Source organism: Moschus berezovskii, chromosome 10 (assembly GCF_049115385.1).
Source record: "Moschus berezovskii isolate FMDL1 chromosome 10, NW_MosBer_1.0, whole genome shotgun sequence".
NCBI classification, from domain to species: Eukaryota; Metazoa; Chordata; class Mammalia; order Artiodactyla; family Moschidae; genus Moschus; species Moschus berezovskii.
In genome coordinates, this window is record NC_142469.1 from 73089297 (window position 1) to 73105087 (window position 15791).

General features: G+C 38.2%; 1 protein-coding gene across 2 annotated transcripts in view; it reads right to left on the reverse strand.

Annotated features, from left to right (window-relative positions):
- Positions 1-5477: 5477 nt before the first annotated feature.
- PTPRK (protein tyrosine phosphatase receptor type K) overlaps positions 5478-15791 on the reverse strand; it is a 643642-nt gene continuing 633328 nt past the window's right edge. The window contains exons 28-30 of one of the 2 annotated variants that reach the window (XM_055433578.2): positions 14316-14479; positions 13657-13792; positions 5478-7190 (exon numbers count right to left, since the gene is read on the reverse strand). In XM_055433578.2, the coding sequence (XP_055289553.2) occupies positions 7137-7190; positions 13657-13792; positions 14316-14479 (354 nt within the window). In that variant the 3' untranslated portion in view covers positions 5478-7136. The remainder of the gene's footprint in view (positions 7191-13656; positions 13793-14315; positions 14480-15791) is intronic. The other variant, XM_055433577.2, reaches the window with a different exon arrangement.

The window sequence follows — 15791 nt, forward strand, 5'->3', positions numbered from 1 at the left end:
CCTGTAGGCTTTAATTTCTTAAATTCAGCAATAAGGGCTTTGGATTTGATCATCTGTAATACCTTTCGAACTTCCATGATATCATTTCTTATCTGAAGTTATTCAGTGACCATAATTGAACACTCTGGCAATACAGAATTTAACACTGGAAAGCAAGTGATTAACAAATACTTACTTTATCATGCCAAGAATATTGCATGAAGGTGAAGAGAAATCAATTCCAGTCTGTTGACTGTGCTTCAGATAATTAGATTTATGGAACTGGAGTTCAGGTCCCCACTGTGGGCTGGCAGGAGCCCATACTGTTTTGCACCTGCCATGGAAGTCAGCGTGTACCATCACAATCTGGAGGGTGGTGTTTCCACAGATGGTTTACTGCACTTGTGACTAAGGTCAGGCCATCCCACGGCTCACAGGACAAGGGCTCCCCTTTTGAGTTTTCAATATTATTATTTCCAGAAGAATTATCTTCTAGTCATCATTTTGGGGCTGCTTGTTAGGTGAAATGTGTGAATTACTCTTTGAAATATGCTCTTCTGAATTTAGTCCAGGTAGAAGGGACCAGAGACACTGACATTCTTTTTTTTTCATTTTTAGAGTCAAGACTCAACTACAGATATTTTTAAAACAGAAAAATATGTGAGAAAATAAGGTAAATAGAAACCAATAACAAATATGAAAAATAGCTCTGATAGCTACTTAAAGACAACTAAAACTCATGTTTCTTTAATACACATTTTAAAAAATTCAGAGTAAAACGATAGCTATTCCACAGTGGAGGTCACAACAGAGAACCAGAGGCAACCTCCTGACAAGTTTTGCTTTTTACAGAGTTGAGCTAGAGGCATATTTGTGTTTTTGAATTGGTTGCTAATATTCAAAAATTTTAAGCATCCACATAAAGGTTTAGATTTCCACACCCTCTTGAGATGAGACACTGTAGGGCCCATATCCCTATGCAGCAAAATGCTGGGAGATGAATGCCATTCTCTTTGGGCATTATTTGTCCAAGTCCACTTTCAAGTCCAAGTGGGAGTCAGCCTCCTCACATTGTTCCCTCTGGTCCCCATGTCAAGCAACAATTTTCATCAGTTTCATGCTATTGTGTTTCTTGTAGCAGAGCTGAAGATAGCAGAATATGTACTATCCATTTTTCAATTGAAAGGAAGGAAATGCAAAATGAACAGAAGGAATATGTGTTTTAATAAAAATGGAGGCAGATATATTTTTGTAGAGATGAAAACAATCCCTACAAAAATGCATATGCCAAAGATGTCTACTGTAATAATACAACCGGAATGATATACCTGGCCTATTTATCTCACTCACAGTACCCTGCTGGCTCTCCAGGCATCTCCTCTTTCTCAAGAAATAACAAGTGGGGGCCATAACGATCTTGCTTTCTCTACTTTCCCAGTTTGATTTTGTCTCTTAGACCATGCAACATAGTGAGAGTGCATGGCCTTTGTTCATCTGTGTATTCTAACATCTATTTAAGAAAATAACTCATTGGTGATTAAATTTAGATATTTTTGCTTTTTATATTCTGCATCTACTTAGATTGTATCTGAGTACTGAGGGTTTGTATACTTTTATGTTGCTTTTTAAAAATTTATCTTTAACTGGAGGATAATTGCTTTACAATGTTGTCTTTGTTTGTCGTACAACGTTAATCAGCCATAAGTATCCGTATATCCCCTCCCTCCCACTCCCTTCCCTCCCCACCCGCTCCAGGTCATCACAGAGTACCAGTCTGAGCTTCATGTGTTATACAGCAGCTTCCCATTAGCTATCTATTTTACATATGGTCTAACCAACTGAGCTAACCAGCAATGAGGCTGACACATACACATTGCCATGTGTAAAATAGCTAATGGGAAGCCACTGTATAACACAGGGAGTTCAGACTGGTACTCATTGATGACCTGGAGGGGTGGGGAGGGAAGGAAGCTATTTTACACATGGTAATATGTATGTGTCAATGCTACTCTCTCAATTGGTCCACCATCTCCTTCCGCTGTTGTGTTCACAAATCCATCCTCTACGTCTGTGTCTCTATTCTTGCCCTGCAAATCAGTTCATCATACTATTTTTCTTGATAACATATATGTAATATATATTTCTCTTACCAACTTCACTCTGTATAATAGGATTTAGGTTCATCCATACTGAGGGTTTGTATTTTTGTCCTAAATGCTATATATCCCCTATCTAAGACTGATAAAATATATAAGACTAAGTTGAACACAACATCAGAACAAATCTGCACACAATTTTCTGGGTTCGATTTCAAGTATTGTAACTGCCTTTCTCCAATTGGCAAGTGCATGATAAAGAGATGGTATCTGTCATAAAATCTCCCTACCACTCCCTCCCTGAGCAGATCTTAACATTAAAGAAAGCTTGCTGATATTCCGTAGTGACTTTATGTTGCTTCAAGAGTTTAGAAATCCGTTTCATTGCTTTTTTTTCAGAATTTGATAACAACAGGGTCTCTATGGTGTTTGTTATCTTCCAGGTTAGCACTTCAGTTCACTTTGGAAAAAGCTAGAAGTTCAGAAGTGTTATATATCTACCATATTTCCATTGATTTTTGGATAATTTATATTCTAGAAGCCGCTTATAGCTTACTTAAAGCAGATTTCAAGACAGAGCTTTCCTTTTTAGCTTCAGAGATAATATTCTAATACTCTGCAGACTGCTTGAATAGAGCAGAGTTGTGAACAAATTAAGATAATATTTCTCCCACTTCAAACCTCCCTAAGCTGTGGGAAGACTTTCTGAAATAATAGGTAAGTAGAAATCGTAACGGGAGGCCCAGTCAGCTATCTTCACTTCTGACAGTGCTGATAAAAATAGCATATCACCCTTGCATTAAATAGGGGTGTTTCCTAAAACACTGAAATTAATTTAGGAAGGTTGTGGCATGTATGCCTGTGGAAATATAGAGTAAATATTCTACATATTGCACAAGGTATGGGATAGTATATTAATTTCTGGTTATAAAAAAATGCTTACTCGAGTGCATAGAAATAAAATATACGTATATAATTGTCACTCCCCTATGAAAGTTAGGCATATATCAAGAATTGTCTTGCAAAGCTAACAAACTATGTCCTATTTCCAGGTGGGCTGTGGATATTTCTTTCTTGCATTTTAACATTTGTAGGTGTCTAGTAAGGTTTCCAGAAGGCAATGGCAAGCCACTCCAGTACTATTGCCTAGAAAATCCCATGGATGGAAGAGCCTGGTAGGCTGCAGTCCGTGGGGTCGCTAAGGGTCGGACACGACTGAGCGACTTCACTTTCACTTTTCACTTTCACACATTGGAGAAGGAAATGGCAACCCACTCCAGTGTTCTTGCCTGGAGAACCCCAGGGACGGGGGAGCCTGGTGAGCTTCCATCTATGGGGTCACACAGAGTCGGACATGACTGAAGTGACTTAGCAGCAGCAGCAGCAGCAGTAAGGTTTCCATTCTAAAGGAGATCAGTCCTGGGTGTTCATTGGAAGGACTGATGCTAAAGCTGAAACTCCAATACTTTGGCCACCTCATGCAAAGAGTTGACTCACTGGAAAAGACTCTGATGCTGGGAGGGATTGGGGGCAGGAGGAGAAGGGGACTACAGAGAATGAGATGGCTGGATGGCATCACTGACTCGATGGACATGAGTTTGAGTGAACTCCGGGAGTTGGTGATGGACAGGGAGGCCTGGCGTGCTGTGATTGATGGGGTCGCAGAGAATCGGACACGACTGAGCGACTGAACTGAACTGAACTGAGTAAGGTTTTTAGATCCTGAGAACTTCATGTACACCATTTTCTGGCAACAGAGCAGAGTTGAGAGGGAGCAACTGTTGACGTCTGACTTCTAAGCTTATTACATAAAGACCTGGAACCCAAGAGATCTCAAGGTGAATATTAAATGAGCTCGTCAGTAGAGAGGTAAACATGTCTCTTCTCTGTCCTGGTCCAGGTAGAAATACCTTCCTTTTTGTGTATCTCCCATTGTTAGAGACCATTTGTTTGCAAAACAGCAAGACATTCATGCAAAATCCTTTTTTTTCTTTAAAGACTAAATATTAGAAAAAAGGCTAGGCAGCTTAGACAAGAAAGTGAAAACTTATTTTTAAGATTAGTTAGAAATTGAATTCTCAGTTGCTGTGTCTCTGCCCAGCCACTTCCAACATTTCCCTAGTGATAATATATAGGAAGGAGATCTATAAAATTCCACATCATGACAGCCATTTAAGAAGTAACTGACATGGACATAGGAGGCCTTTAATTGTGAAAAGCATGGTCACTTTTTAAGAATTCTACCAAGACATCTCCTGCCTAGAAAGACACAGCTGAGTGGGACATGGCCATGTATGGGACTCCACAGGGAACTCCACAATGGTATAAAGTATGAATTTTTGAATAAGAGTATTAAAAAAAAGATTTAGTGTCCTATCCTTCTCTCTCAATCCAAATGTCTCTGGATGAACTGTCCTCTGTGGTGGTGCCCATACAGAGCAAGCATGACATTTTCATTTCCTGTTGGAGACAAAAAGGACTCCTTTTGTTCTTTGAATTTTGGAGGCCACAGACCTCTGAGCTTTGTGGTCAGTGATATTCCTGGTGACTTTGGTTATGTGTGAGTTTAATCCTGTGACTAGAAAGGAAAACAGGGTCATGTAGCAAAGCAGAATCCTTCAATTAACATCATGAACATTACTGGGAAACCCAATCTTGGGTGAGTTGTAGATTTTTTGTTAAACGCATCTGTGTTTAAATGAAAATTAGCCTCCCTAGGAAAAGATGAATTCCCTTATCTAAATTCTTACTAATGAAAGTCACAAATGATTTAATAATGTACACAGCAAATGGAAGTAAGATAGCCATAATGATAATGCTTTATGAGAAAATCAATTAATGAGAAACAGTAAGAATGAAGTGCCAAATTTTCCTTGCCATGCCATTGGGGAAGCAATGTGTTCAATGGAAGAGAGTAATTTATCCGACTCAGAATTTTTCTTTGGCTGTGCTGGGTCTTCATTGCTGCATGGGCTTTTCTCTGGTTGTGGTGAGTGGGGACTACTCTCTAGTTGCGATGTGTGGGCTTCTCATTGCAGTGGCTTCTCTTGTTTTGGAGCACAGGCTCTGTGGTGCATGGGCTTCTGTAGTTGCAGCACATGGGCTCATAGTTGTGGTTCCCGGGCTCTAGAGTACAGGCTCAACAGCTGTGGGACACAGGCTTAGTTACTAAGTGACAAGTGGGATCTTACTGGATCAGGGATCAAACCCATGTCTCCTGCACTGGCAGGTGGATTCCTTACCACTGAGTCATTAGGGAAGCCTCAGACTCAGATTAAAACATTTACCCTCTCAGCTTCAATTTTATCACTGGTAAAATTGGGATGACAATTACTATTTGTGTTATATGGAGAACTAAGGAAATTTACATAAAATGGTAGTGACATATAAACATAGCAACTTAAAAAAAAAAGTTGGTGTTAATTCCCTGGCCTTTTTTTCTCTCTACTCATTTGGAATTTTGGAAATTCAAGTTAAAGAGTAAAAATGAAAGAAATTTGTATCTGGATATCAGTTTTATTTTTAATAGATTTCATGTTGTCTACTTGTGTCACTGAGAATAGGGTATTTATTTGGGAGTGAAGGCATGAAAATTAAGGGGAGAAAATGATGTGTAAACAATAACTGCTGTAATTATAAAAGTTTTATTTCACTTTTACTTTAATTAAATCTTCATAAGCACCATGTCATGAACTGGCAATCTAAAAAGAGGATACTGGAATGCTTTAGTCAATAACAAACTGCAAGCTGATGATGTGAAGTTACAGCTACACGGAGCATGTGTACAAGATCACATTTAGAAAGGTTCACTTGAGAATTCCATGATGATGCACAAAATAGGAATCTGGCATTGATTCGTTCACACTTTGCTCAGAACTCAAAGCTTGTGCATGTAAACATCAAAAGAAACACTGGATCACCTTGACAGTTTACAGTTTGCTAACACTTGACCGTAGAAGCATAAATGTTGCAGTTTTGATTTTTGACCAATGCTTGGTCATAGGCTGAAAAGACCAATCCCTTTAAAATTTAAATGACGCTTAAAGGTTATGTTCAACATTACACATGTCATCAGCAAGGCCTTTGAATGTGTGCAGTTCTCATAATGATTACCAAACCATACTGACCTAAGGAGATCATGAAAAATTATATATTTTCAGCAAAATGTTTTAATTTGGTCCTACATTAAAAGACCCAATTGCCAAGGTGTTTTACATAAATTTAATTCACAAGCATGTACACAAGAGAATCACTTTAAAGAACATTGCTTCCTGATTTATGGATTAAAAAGTTTATCCTCTACTTACACTAAACATACAAAAAATAATCTACAAAAATTGTTTACAATTGATTTTAGTGAAAGAAAAACCTTTCTTCAAAAAAAAAAAAAAAGATTGTGTAGTGGTAGTATTTTAGCCATCAAAAAAGGAATGTAAGTAACCAATAAATATAATGTGCTTTCTCCATATAGACATATTTACACTTGAGTCTTTGGCTTATGGTTTTTTTTTAGAAAGAACTTTAAATGATCCAGCCATCATTGCACATTAAAAGAAAATAAGCCAGTTATATATATTTATATATTTATATAGAGATCTGCTACACTTGAAACATATAAAAAATGAACTTTCCTATGAATTTGCACAGCTTTTCTTTCTTCTTCCTTGAAAGTTTTAACATCTTTTATCTGAAAAAGGGAGAAAAATGCCACAAAGAAAGTATTAATTCATGCAACACGTGGTGGCTGCTGTACCAAAACCAGGAGAGAAAATGCTGCCTATTCACTGTACAAACACTGATAAGTTTTCATGTGAATCTGCTGCTTATTAAATATAATTTATGTGGCATGAAATGCTGATGATCTCATACAGTAATAGAAACTAATTGAGTCCTTTTTATTAAGATACACAACTTCATAAGAAAAATACTTTTACCTCTCAAATGTAAAAGTCTCCCGCCCCCCCACATTAAAATCTTTCTGCACAGGTGTGACAGGTACAACAGCTGCTGGCTCAACAGATGAATGGGTTCTGTTGGGATGCACTCTGAAGTCTCCCCCAACTAAGATGACTCCAGGTACTCCAAAGCCACGTCGTAGCAGAAGCGGTACTGCTCCTGAAAGATGTTAAAAAGGTGGAGTGAAGTCAAGAAAAAGGCAAAGAATGGGAACAGTGGTTGTCAAATGAATACTTGGTATTCAATTTAGATTATTCAAGAATTATGAACTTTTTTTTTTCCATAGACAAGTTTAACATCAAGGCATATATTTTTTTACATTTGAGTCTAATGAATGCTGTTTAAGAAAAAGGAAGTTGATGTAAAAATATATGCTGTCTTTGCCTCACATTCTGTATCAAATTAAAAAAAGTCAGTATTGCTTATTTGATTTTAACAGTAATACCTGATCAGTACAGAAAAATTTCCAAGTATAGAAAAAGATTATGAATCAGAAAGTTTTTATAAATCTATTATCAGAAATAACTGTTTAAAAATACTACCTTAGCTTCAGACCATTTTTACGCATGATTGAAATAGTATTTTTGAATAAATATAATTGCATACCTATATTTGAGGATATGATTTTATATTTTATTTTCTGTTGTTTAGCATTGTTATGTATTTTTTCTCATGTTATTTAATACCTCTTTTAATACACATAAAAGTCTAATATATGAATTGACTATAAGATATCTATTTTTTATTAATTTTAAGTAATCCTATCGTGAACATGCAAATAATTTTTCTCCACACTTTATGTATTTTCCTTAGTGGTATAAATAAGCCAGTTATTTCAAACTGCCATTGAAAAATTCTAAATTCTTAAATTCGTCTTCCAGTTTTATTGAGATGTAAGTGATATACAGCACTTTTTATGTTTAAGATGTACAGCATAATGATTTGACTTACATATGTGAATATCTAAATTCTTAATCTGTGACATAGTTTTTGTTCCATCAGAGTATTTAATTAAAAGTTTGAAAAATAGTTAGTGGTTCCTCACTTTTTCTGAGCTTACTTTTATCAGAAAAATTATTTCTGCTGCCTTTATTTAAGATAACTTGGCTGACAATAAAACTTTTTAGAGTTAAAACTGCTTTTCCTCTCAGTCCATCTATATGTTGCTCCATTATGAAGGATTAAGAAAAATTCAGAGACTTCATTACAAATTATGACTTGTAACATGTAGTAAAATCTTCTCAATTCAGTCCAAGTGGGTAAAATTCAGACTGTAGAAACAATCTAAAACTCATGCTATTTCAAAACAGAACTTTAGGGTATCTTGATCAATAAAAGAGGGAAGTAAAAATTTTGCAAAGCAATCCTACCCTACTGTCAATCCTACCCTAATTATCAAGTTTAGTTCAGTTCAGTTCAATCACTCAGTCGTGTCTTTCTCTTTGCGACCCCATGAATCGCAGCACGCCAGGCCTCCCTGTCCATCACCAACTCCCGGAGTTCACTCAAACTCATGTCCATCAGGTCAGTGATGCCACCCAACCATCTCATCCTCTGTCATCCCCTTCTCCTCCTGCCCCTAATCCCTCCCAGCATCAGGGTCTTTTCCAATGAGTCAACTCTTCGCTTACGGTGGCCAAAGTATTGGAGTTTCAGCTTTAGCATCAGTCCTTCTAATGAACACCCAGGACTGATTTCCTTTAGAACGGACTGGTTGGACCTCCTTGCAGTCCAAGGGACTCTCAAGAGTCTTCTCCAACACCACAGTTCAAAAGCATCAATTCTTCAGCGATCAGCTTTCTTCACAGTCCAACTCTCACATCCATACTCTCACATATGGAAAAACCATAGCCTTGACTAGATGGACCTTTGCTGGCATGCTATCTAGGTTGGTCATAACTTTCCTTCTAAGGAGTAAGAGCCTTTTAATTCATGGCTGCAGTCACCATTTGCACTGATTTTGGAGCCCCCCAAAATAAAGTCTGACACTATTTCCACTGTTTCCCATTTATTTCCCATGAAGTGATGGGACCAGATGACATGATCATAGTTTTCTGAATGTTGAGCTTCAAGCCAACTTTTTCACTCTCGTCTTTCACTTTCATCAAGAGGCTTTTGAGTTCCTCTTCACTTTCTGCCATAAGGGTGGTGTCACCTGCATATATGAGGTTATTGATATTTCTCCAGGCAATCTTGATTCTAGCTTGTGCTTCTTCCGGCATAGCATTTCTCATTATGTACTCTGCATATAAGTTAAGTAAGCAGGGTGAAAATATACAGCCTTGACTGTACTCCTTTTTCTATTTGGAATCAGTCTGTTGTTCCATGTCCAGTTCTAACTGTTGCTTCCTGACCTGCATATAGGTTTTTCAAGGCGCAGGTCAGGTGGTCTGGTATTCCCATCTCCTTCAGAATTTTCCACAGTTTCTTGTGATCCACAAAGTCAAAGGCTTTGGCATAGTCAATAAAGCAGAAATAGATGCTTTTCTGGAACTCTCTTGCTTTTCGATGATCCAGCAGATGTTGGCAATTTGATCTCTGGTTTCCCTGCCTTTTCTAAAACCAGCTTGAACATCTGGAAGTTCACGGTTCAAGTATTGCTGAAGCCTGGCTTGGAGAATTTTAAGAATCACTTTACTAGCGTGTGAGATGAGTGCAACTGTGCAGTAGTTTGAGCATTCTTTGGCATTCCCTTTCTTTGGGATTGGAATGAAGACTGACCTTTTCCAGTCCTGTGGCCACTGCTGAGTTTTCCAAATTTGCTGGCATATCGAGTGCAGCCCTTTCACAGCATCATCTTTCAGGATTTGAAATAATTCAACTGGAATTCCATCACCTCCACTAGCTTTGTTCGTAGTGATGGTTTCTAAGGCCCACTTGACTTCACATTCCAGGATGTCTGGCTCTAGGTGAGTGATCACTCCATCGTGATTATCTGGGTCATGATCTTTTTTGTACAGTTCTTCTGTGTATTCTTGCCACCTCTTCTTGATATCTCTGCTTCTGTTAGATCCATACCATTTTTGTCCTTTATCGAGCCCATCTTAGCATGAAATGTTCCCTTGGAATCTCTAATTTTCTTTTAGAGCTCTCTAGTCTTTCCCATTCTGTTGTTTTCCTCTATTTCTTTGCACTGATCACTGAGGAAGGCTTTCTTATCTCTCCGTGCTATTCTTTGGAATTCTGCATTCAAATGGGAATATCCTTTCTTCCTTTGCTTTTCACTTCTCTTCTTTTCACAGCTATTTGTAAGGCCTCCTCAGACAGCCATTTGGTTTTTTGCATTTATTTTCCATGGGGATGGTCTTGATCCCTGTCTACTGTACAATGTCATGAACCTCCATCCATAGTTCATCAGGCACTCTACCAGATCTAGTCCCTTAAATCTATTTCTCACTTCCACTGTATAAACATAAGGGATTTGATTTAGGTCATACCTGAATGGTCTAGTAGTTTTCCCTAATTTCTTCAAGTCTGAATTTGGCAATAAGGAGTTCACGATCTGAGCCACAGTCAGCTCCTGGTCTTGGTTTTGCTGACTGTATAGAGCTTCTCCATCTTTGGCTGCAAAGAATATAATCAATCTGATTTTGGTGTTGCCCATCTGGTGATGTCCATTTGTAGAGTCTTCTCTTGTGTTGTTGGAAGAGGGTGTTTGCTATGACCAGTGCGTTCTCTTGGCAAAACTCTATTAGCCTTTGCCCTGCTTCATTCCGTACTCCAAGGCCAAATTTGCCTGTTACTCCAGGTGTTTCTTGACTTTCTACTTTTGCATTCCAGTCCCCTATAATGATAAGGACATCTTTTTTTGGGTGTTAAGTTCTAAAAGGTCTTGTAGGTCTTCATAGAACCGTTCAACTTCAGCTTCTTTAGTGTTACTGGTTGGAGCATAGGCTTGGATTACCGTGATATTGAATGGTTTATCTTGGAAACTAACAGAGATCATTCTGTCATTTTTGAGATTGCATCTAAGTACTGCATTTTGGACTCCTGTTGACCATGATGGCTACTCCATTTCTTCTAAGGGATTCCTGCCCACAGTAGTAGATATAATGTTCATCTGAGTTAATTAAATTCACCCATTCCAGTCCATTTTAGTTTGCTGATTCCTAGAATGTCGACGTTCACTCTTGCCATCTCCTGTTTGACCACTTCCAATTTGCCTTGATTCATGGACCTAACATTTCAGGTTCCTATGCAATATTGCTGTTTACAGCATTGGACCTTGCTTTTATTACCAGTCACATCCACAACTGGGTATTGTTTTTGCTTTGGCTCCATCCCTTCAAGTAGGTGTGATTTAAATTAGCCTACCACTGTGGCAGGTACTCCTCAAGAACCAAAAAGTGCTTGTGAACAGTTACATCTCTTTAGTCAGTCTCTAGCAGTTTGGTTTACATTCTATACTTCTTACCATACTCGTCAGTTCAATTCAGCATCACAAGGAACTAATCATTAAACTTGATTAAAAAGATATCAAAGGACTGGGTGTTTAGACAAGATTCATGGGACATGAGTGTAAAGGTAAATAGTAACTCTTAAGAAGGTTCTAGAATGGCAGAGGTTAATCACAGCCTTTTTTTTTTTTTAAGGAACAGTGAGAAATCAGTTAAATTTGGAAGTACAATTTGAATTCTGAGGCCAGAAGTGATCTTACTGATGATTTTAGGAAGACTTGATCTGAGAGACAGAGGCAGACTTATATGAAAAAATATTCAGGTGGCAGAGAGTTTAAAGACCTAACCTTTACCATCCCGTTTTGTAAACAGACCTCAGAGTTTTACCTAAAAATCCTTCAAATCTATCCGCCTTCTTCCATCTCCATTGCCAACATGCCGGTCAAAGCCAATACCATCTTATTGGGACACCAGCAATACCTAAGGTATGAGCTGGAAGAGAGCGGCTTTGAAGACTTGTCGAAGAGGAAGAAGTCTGTGACTGCTCTTAAAAGTGAAACCGTATAAATGTACCTCTTCAGATTTTGTCTCAGGATGCAACACACCTCTTCTGTGAACAATCCATGAGCAGGAAGTGGTGAAAATACTTTAAAGGTTTATTGAATTGCTCATTTCAGCTATCTGATCATCTTGATAAATGTAGGGCAAGCAACAATGATGTCTTGGTTTTGTGGTTTGCTTCTCTATGAGCATAAACTACACAGCTGCTTCTGACCTATCCCCACCATTCACATATGTGTAACCCACAGACATCGCTTTAGACGTTGAACGTGCTAAAAGTTTAACTTGCTTTCTTCCTCTGCATATAGCTTCAAATAGATGAGTTCCTCAGTTCAGTTCAGTTCAGTTCAGTCGCTCAGTCGTGTCCGACTCTCCGCGACCCCATGAATCACAGCACGCCAGGCCTCCCTGTCCATCACCAACTCCCGGAGTACACTCAAACTCATGTCCACAGAGTTGGTGATGCCATCCAGCCATCTCATTCTCTGTCGTCCCCTTCTCCTCCCGCCCCCAACCTTTCCCAGCATCAGAGTCTTTTCCAGTGAGTCAACTCGTCTCATGAGGTGGCCAAAGTATTGGAGTTTCAGCTTTAGCATCAGTCCCTCCAATGAACATCCAGGATTGATCTCATTTAGAATGGACTGGTTGGATCTCCTTGCAGTATAAGGGACTCTCAAGAGTCTTCTCCAACACCACAGTTCAAAAGCATCGATTCTTCGGCGATCAGCTTTCTTCACAGTCCAACTCTCACATCCATACATGACCACGGGAAAAACCATTGCCTTGACTAGACGGACCTTGGTCGGCAAAGTAATGTCTCTGCTTTTTAATATACTATCTAGGTTGGTCATAACTTTCTTCCCAAGGAGCAAGCGTCTTTTAATTTCATGGCTGCAATCAGCATCTGCAGTGATTTTGGAGCCCCAAAAAACAAAGTCTGACACTGTTTCCACTGTTTTTCCATCTATTTCCCATGAAGTGATGGGACCAGATGCCATGATCTTTGTTTTCTGAATGTTGAGCTTCAAGCCAACCTTTTATTAACACCTCCCTGCTCTTATTTTGTAATCTGAGTTCTGATTTTATGAGCCATGGCTAATTCAAGTAATATCACATGACTACAATCTAAAATTGGTAAAAGGTGAAAACGATCAATGGCAATAGCTTAAAAAATTATAATTTGACCAGAAAGGAAGAATTATAGATAATGACTAAAATAAATTGCATTTGCCCTTTAAAAACACTGGGTGTCTAAAGTGCTAGATACAGTCTAGAAGTATATCCCTCAAAATGTTTTACCAGTTAACTCAATATGCTTTAAGAAATACCAAGAATAAAACCCAGATAACAGGATTTTTCTTATTACAGAACCATTTATCAAAGTTTACTGTAGCAAATATTTATTGCTCAAAATAAAAAAGAAAATCCTATACATTTTCCAAGTTAAATGAAATTAGTTTTCATTACTAGCAGTTTATACAATATGTGACTAAGCTTATGGGTGTAGAAGGAGTTACTTGGCAATTCATCAATTAGAGCAGGAAGGTCCCCACAAAGACTCATTTACACATTTCATTCTGTATATGTGTATGAAGTCAGACCAACGAGTAGGTATATGACTGATTAACCTCTACCCCCCAACTTCAGCATCCAATACTGTGACTCACCGGGGCTTCCACCATGTTTGGCTTGCTGTTCCTTAGTGTCTTGACTGCATGGAACACGTCAACAACATTTTGCCGTTTCACCATTTCAACAACAATGCCTATAGCACAGAACATGCCACTTCGCCCACCACCATTTCTGAAAGCAAAGAAAACAAAGGTGTTTTCTAGATGAAGTTTTTGGTGTCCATCGGTCACACAATCATACATGTTTTGGAAAAGAAAATATTATGTTTTTAATTTTCCCCCTTGTGTTTTAATTTTGCTTCACATATGTGCCTGTTTGTGTGGAGGGCAGAGAGGAAGATACTTGAGGATGGTATTAACGCAACAGCTTATGCTTAGGGGAGGGACATGCTATAGGTAAAGATTGCTGCAAGCAAGGTACCTTGAGATTTTTATAGATTTGTACATAGTGTAAATCAGAAAAGTTATTCAGAGTAGTGTTCAAGAGTTTATATGATAACTATATAAATCAGTTTGAAAAATACAAAAGTTGTAGTAGTGAATTATAAAACTGTGAAAGAGGAAGATTGTTTTAGAAGAATATCTAGTTGAGGTCTGTAAGATGGGAGTTACTCTTTAGCAGAGAAAAAAACAAGGCTAATGATGGGATGAGCACCAAGGCCCCCTGAATGGCCCAGCCAAGACGCCATACTCACAGGCAGTGGATGATCGTCCGGCCCTCCCCTTCCTCACATTCCTCCTGCCATTTTTCCACCTGCAGTATCAGCTTCAAAAATGACCGTTTGGAGCCAGGCACTTCTCGATGAGAAGCCCAGCCTAGATACTGAAACTGCTGCACCATCAGATAACCTTCTTGCGGCTGTTGAGGGAAAAAATATTTCTATGTAAATAAGTTAGGGCTAGAATTTTTATTAGAAAGTAAAGGGTTCATGGCTTCCCAGGTGGGTCAGTCATAAAGAATCTGCCTTCCAATGCAGGAGATGCTGGTTTGATCCCTGGGTTAGGAAGATCCCTGGAGGAGGAAATGGCAATTCACTCCAGTCTGGCAGACTACAGTCTATGAGGTCACACAGAGTCAGACATGACTTAGAGACTGAGAGTGCAAAAAAGTTTCATACCAATTTACACTATGACATAAATGACACATTAGACTGAATCTGGCTAATGCAAGTCCAAAATATGTACATCCCAGGACAGGAAGATTCTAAATTACATGAGAATTATCTTCATATAAAATTCTCCCTGACACTCCATATCCAATAATCAGTTACTATGATTATACTTAAATAACTTTCAAATTCATCATTTCTTTATTGTCACTGATACCATTGTATTCTCAAATCACAAATCATAATAATTACTTCCTAGTTGATCTCCCTGAACAAACTTTGATATCCTTTCAAACCATTCTTATTGTAGACATCATGATTTAAATGCAAATATGATCATGTCACTTCTTGATTTAATATCTTCCAAATGATTTTAGCATAAAACCCAAACTGCTGCCATGGTTTAAAAATACCTGTATGATAAGGCTCCACTTCTTCCTCCAATTTCCCTTTATTCTAATAACCTAGTCAAGGTCTAGACACATTTGCCTTCTCTTAATCTATTCACCAAGTCATTTCTTATCTTGGGAACTTTGCATATACCGAACCCTTTGCCGTTCTCAGTCCCAAACAGAGTGATCAACTTGTCTTGGGTTTGCCTTGGACTTTTCTGGTCTTTGTGCTTAAATTTATGTATTCTAGGAAACCTTTCTGTCCTGTGTAAACCAAGGTAGCTGGCTATCCCGTGCCGAAATAGCTCCTACTAATTTTTCAAATTTTGTCTTAAATATCATGGCTTCAAAGAAGTCTTCTCTGATTATCCAGCTTTGTCAGATCACCCAAAGCCTCTGTATTTTGTACTTTTTCTCTATAAAATTTCGTTTATTTGTAGATAAATGATTGTACAAGTTGTTTAATGTTTATCTTCCCTGATAAAATATAAATTCTTTAAGGGCAAGACAATCTCTTTTTCCCTTAAAATCTCTTTATCACTAGAACCTAGCAAAAATACTTTCCAAGTAATAGCATTGTTGAATAAATGAATCAATACATTAAACTGTCAAGCGAAAATACAAGGAAGAATTTGTATGTGCAAGTGAGCCATATCATAAGGCATCAGAC